This window comes from Mytilus californianus, unplaced genomic scaffold (assembly GCF_021869535.1).
Source record: "Mytilus californianus isolate M0D057914Y unplaced genomic scaffold, xbMytCali1.0.p SCAF_17, whole genome shotgun sequence".
NCBI lineage: Eukaryota > Metazoa > Mollusca > Bivalvia > Mytilida > Mytilidae > Mytilus > Mytilus californianus.
Genome location: NW_026262659.1, coordinates 11,367,288 through 11,373,287, shown reverse-complemented (window position 1 = coordinate 11,373,287; position 6,000 = coordinate 11,367,288). Strand labels below are relative to the sequence as shown.

At 30.7% G+C, this 6,000-nt stretch overlaps 1 protein-coding gene across 1 annotated transcript in view; it reads right to left on the bottom strand.

Moving 5' to 3' along the window:
• Positions 1-2,366: 2,366 nt before the first annotated feature.
• Positions 2,367-6,000, bottom strand: part of LOC127726401 (ubiquitin carboxyl-terminal hydrolase-like) — a 120,256-nt gene continuing 116,622 nt past the window's right edge. Inside the window, exon 7 of the mRNA XM_052233803.1 lies at positions 2,367-5,979. Coding sequence (XP_052089763.1) covers positions 5,893-5,979 — 87 coding nt within the window. The 3' untranslated portion in view covers positions 2,367-5,892. The remainder of the gene's footprint in view (positions 5,980-6,000) is intronic.

Genomic DNA, 6,000 nt, shown 5'->3' with positions numbered 1-6,000 from the left:
ATAGTAAATACTGTCCATGGACAATATTTACTTATTTAAATGTGTCCCGGACACAATTTCCTATGAAAATATGTCCTCAGACGGTATGAAAAAGTGTCCATGAACATGACCATTCTGTCCAGGTGGACATTTTTTCACAGGACATTATGTCCGACAGAATTTTTTTTGATATGATTAAAGTATTAAATGATATCCATTGCCTTGTTATTACTGGACGTATTTTAACCTATAATTGCGAACTTTAATACATTGTTACTTTGACAGAGAGATGTCTCATTGGCACTCATACCATCCTTATCTTCTTATTTATATTTTTTAATATATATACATGTATAATGATTTAAATTCAAACAAGTAACAGATACTGTTCAGTATTATTTTCCTTGGAGGACACAATTTATTAACAATTACTACGAAAAATTGTCCTGTGTAGGTGGACCATATTTCATAACTGTTGCTGTAAAATGCTGTCCACTTAGGGGACAAGATTTCATTGCAATGGACATTATTTAATACCAAAATTCTATATTTTCTTTTGCCTTCTTCTCATAATAAATATAGTAAAGTTCTTCACATTTGATTTAATACATTACACACTTCCTTCTTATTGTCATTAGCATTAGCTGGGTATTTCTTAGAACTTAAACGTCTCTATATTCACTTCCATCCATTATTTGTTTGTTTACATTTGTATAATAATTAATTTCTAATCAATCGTTCAGATTTTATTAAAATTTAAGTATAATAAAACTTTTTAATGACCTTTGTATTACTTTCCTTGGAGGACACAATTTAATAGCAACTACTATGAAAACTTGTCCTGTGGGTGGACACTATTTCATAACTTTTGCAGTAACAATCTGTCCACTTGAGGGACAATATTTCATGGCAATGGACATTATTTAATACCAAAATTCTATGAAAAACTGTCCAGGTGGACACTTTTTCACAGGACACTATTATGTCTTACACACACACAGTGCACCTACCGAAATAATGACCGCTAACTTAAACAAGAAACAAAAGATGACTTGTAAAGCAGCTACTACAGGAAGCTAGCCACACAATCAGAGAAACATTAAGAAACAACACTACTAACCATGAAGTCACATCAGTATTTAAAATAGTTAGACATTTGGAAGAATTAATTAGTATATCACGCATATTGTCCTTGCTGATGAACTTATCCTATCGAACAGTGCAGAGGATAACTGCTCTTTAGGTCGGATTTTATTATGGTCAGTTTAGGCTGGGACTATTATACTAACAATATATCATCAAAATAAGAGATTATATGTAGTTCTCTATCAGAGTTGACTTAAAACAAAGTGGTGGATTCTGGATGTCGGGTTACTGGAGAGGAAAGGAGGAGTTTTGATTTTGCCTATTGTTAAGCAATGTTTGGTGGAGAAATAAAAATATGATCCAGCCATTAAAATGTCTCGCCTTCATGTACTAATAAAGCACATACTCTTCTTTGGATTATAATTTATTTTTACACTTCCTATACATTAAACAAATCTGAGATTCTCAAGTCTCAGAAAAGTAAATAATTGATTAAGTTTTAATTATAATCTATTTTTTTGTTTAGGGAAGAGCTCAGAAAACAGATTCTAGATTTGTTTGAAAAAAAGTTCTGTAGTTTAATCAAGGATTTGTATAGTAACAAATCCTTGGTTTAATCCACTGCAAACAATCAACATCACCCAAACTGAAGACTTCTACAATGTGTTTTAGTTACCACAATTTCGATTGTTTCACATTCAAAATCTCAGCCATTCTAAATTCTGTTAAATTTTAGTCATTGTGAGCTTTTGCCATCACTTTTCAAAAATGATCAGGACGAGAAGACCTATTAACCCCGACAATTCCAGAAAAATGATCAGGACGAGAAGACCTATTAACCCTGACAATTCCAGAAAAAAAATCTGTCAACTTGTTTTGGAGTTATTGCCCCCAGAAATATACATTTTTTCTTTTGCTGTTATTTTGAAAACTATAGGAGCTAGGTTAAATGTGTCAACTGCAACAATGATCATAGTTAAGATATATATACTTTGAAATTTGACATTCCGTTTTTGATTTTTTGCCATGAAATGCTGATTTTTACTGTTTTTGCAGTTTTGGCCGTTATCTTAAAAATTATAGGAGCTAGGTAAATCATGTACATACAAAGATGATCAGCAACACTAAGAGTGACTATAGAATGTGCATATAAAAGTCCTAATTAGAAAACTGGCAATTTTTTCTGCAGGTCAACAATACAGTCAGATGTGTGTCTCTTGCTGCATTTGTTCCATGTATTCTTCATTTAAGCATGTAAAAATATAAGACTTTTTACTATTTTGGCAATTAAAAACTCAAAATTTCTGACAAAAAAGTATTTTTATTATCTGCCATTACATTAAATATAACAACATTTGTGGACCCTCACAATTTTATGCATATAAATTACTGACATAAAAAGATACATTTTTGTTTTAGGATCTTGGTGTCTTATGTAAGAATTGAAGCACATCAGAAAAATAGCTATGACACCCTTAGTATCTGTGAATTAACTTGGGTGTGTTGTGGGGAACCCATCCAGACCAGTTAAACAAAATAATCACATTAGCAATGGTCTACCATGACATGCTAGCAAAAAGAACAAATTTATCTGTGGATAAGTCTTTTCAAATCTTTTAATTACATTTAATCTTTTGTTAATTTAAAAACTCTGATATCAATAGTTATTTTTCCATAAAAATTGGGTTAAACACCTTATTGTATGGTTAAGAACCAGTCTGAAACTGGCAAAGGGAAGCAACTTCAGTAAGTTAGAAGCAAATTGGTAATTGGCAAATAGACTATTTCAATTAGTATACTGTAAATTCTTAATGAAGCACTTTCTGTACATTTATGACTTGTTAGACAATACACGAAGCATTTATTCTATAGAAATGGCTTTATTTAGACACTCAAGCACTTTTACATATAAGATGCACAACATTTATTCTGCAGATACAAATATTCCTTTTGGTATAACAAACAAAAATTTAAATACGAGATATTATCCATACTCTCTTAAAACATAAATGATAACATAGCACTAATAAACAATAACCATTACAGGATCCAACCATTTCAAACATGATCTAATGATAACATCTTACCAAACTGATTGTACTATCAAAATAATGCTTATTATTATTGGTCTTTTAGACATCTATTTAAGACCTTTTCATTGGTACTAAATTGGAATAACTGTTACTGTCCTTCAGTTTATATTGTCATACTGAAGGACATTTACCGTTCCTACAGGGTTTTCACAATTGTTGCAAAAACAATTCTAGGGATTTTCCCAGAATTTTGTCTATTTTAAAGGGTGGTATTAAAAGAAAAAGATAAAGAAACCATAAGTTACTTGTGATTTTAGACCAGTATCCCTTTATAGAAGTATACTTTTTTATGAGATGGTGAACCCTGTATCTATTTTGATAAAACTATTCAAATTTGTATGTCTGAGTTGGACAATATTTTTTCTTTGGCTAGTATAATGCATACCAGTTTTGAATGACCAAGACTCTTATGACACGCTAAGGGAGTATATTGTTCTTATACCCCTCAATTTTTATGGGTAAATATATCATTATATTTTTTATATCTTTTTTTTTTTTCACTAATCACTAAATAAGTCAAGGTATTAAATGTAATTTAAATATCTATAATCCATTGAAGAAATTGAAGTCTTGGCGTAAATCATGTTTTTAGAATTACTCTAACTTATGGAATGTGAAGAATGTATGAATAAACAATGAGCTTGTAGTGTTTTCTGGTCATTAATGGTTATGGTATATTTCCAATATCCAAGAGTTAGTGACTGTTTTTATAACTTTGATTATGATAGGAATATTCCTGAAGTACAGCTGCAAATAGATAGGACTTTTTTACCATTATTCTTGACCTGTGGCATAGCTGACAATGGTGATTGCTGCCAAAGTCAGGGAATGAAATAAATCACGAAATTTCACTTGGTGAATTACAAGATTACTTTTAGAGATCAATAATGGTACATAGTATATCATTGCTAAAAATGTTTCATAATTATTAAATTTCATAAGTTGGATGTTATGACAGGAAATTCAATAGTTATGACAAAACTTGTGCCTTTTCAGAATGAAGATCTACATTTCTCTCATTCTTAACCGATTTTTACTTTCTTGATCTGGTGGATTATTTTTTAATAATAAACATAAGGTTTGTTTGATCTCAGTTCTTTATTGGTCAAAATTCAATTATGGCGAAAAATATTTCTTTCTCTCCCCTGAATTTTCTATTGTGACATCACAAAAAAGTTGACCATGCCTCAGATGACAAATAAATTTTCAGATCGTTGGAAATTAAAGATATTAAACAATGTCTTTATATCATAGAGAAACAGTTAACTTAAAAAAAATTCAGAAGGTTGGAAAGCCCTACAATTAAAAGTTGTAAATTTAACTTTCTTGAGTTGAGAAAATATTGTATCACACTGAATGCAGTGGCAGTATCTATATATAGAACATTGACCTACTGAAGAAGCTAAATAATTAATGCATTCGTTCAATTTTCAAGAGAAATCTACTGACTTAGCAGGATATGAAGGATGAATTAATAATGAAGTTGCTGTTGTGTAAAAATCTAATTATATATTCTTTACTGTATTGAATGGTCTTCTGTATTTTATAATGGAAAGCTTCATTTACAAATGTAACACATTGTTACTTATTAACAAGTTTATCCCAAAGTGTTTATGAAATAGGTGTGAACAAGCAGTGACACAGAGTGTTTTTAAGTCTACTTTTCAGGAATCAATACTGGACCTAGAAAGCAATATTTATGTTTTTCTTTGAATTTAGGGATATAGGAGCATACAATGACACTTGGATGAACATTAGAGGACTTAAAAACTTTTCAAATTTTGAAACAAACACTATGCCATTAATCAACAGTCATTAGTTTAACCAACTGATGACTAGTTCACAAAAATATGTACTGGTTTATACATTTTAAATTACCAATACAGATAGGACCTTATATTTCATAATGATATTCTAAATTGTACCACTATTATTTTAAAACAACACCAGTGATATATTGACAATCCAATAGATACTCCCCATATATACCTAGCAGTCTGTTTTCTTTGCAGATTTACAAGGATTTTCACAATAAACATCAGGTATTTCTTGTTAAAGAGGTCAAACTAGAAGTAATGACCTTCAACTTCTTACTCTTAGTCAGTAGTAATCCCTTATAAAGCTAAGGAATTAAAACATTATAATCCAAAAGTTCAACTTTAGACATGGTCAACATAACACAGTGCATAAAGGTAAAATCTGCATTGATGAGAGTTGGTAACTTATACTATTAGAGGGTGTTTAACGACCTTGACTACCCATTGTACTTATATAAATAATGAGTCTAAAGATCAAACTGATAATTTTTATAGGGAAAGTATTAGTTTTGCTGTTTTCAATTTTGTAAAGAAAAAATATAAAATGGTTTACAGTTGTAATTGGTACATGTACTAAATCTGAGGTCACATCAAGTTTTTGTTTCTAACTCTTCAGGGACCACAACTCTTGAACTGATGCAGCTATTCAAATGAACATCAAACCAGACTTGAATTTTATAAATAAAAGCGTCAAACTGTCAAAAGGCAAAGCAATCTTCATTAAGTTGTTATATCATCCATAACCCATTCATGTGAAGATACTCTAGAGATCCAAAAATACTGTAAAATAAGAGAACAATGCTTGTGTTGAGGCACAACATAGAATGCACAATAATGTCGCATGTGCAGCATCACAGTCAAAACAGATAAAGCTGGATATCTTGTTGATCATGTGACCATGAAGTGTCCAATCAGTATTACTCGACTTTTGCCAATGCCATCAAAGTGAAATTGACTTCATCAGGATCTCTCTCCATGAACTTCTTAGCAACAGCTACTGCATCCTGTAAGAAAATGGTGAACAT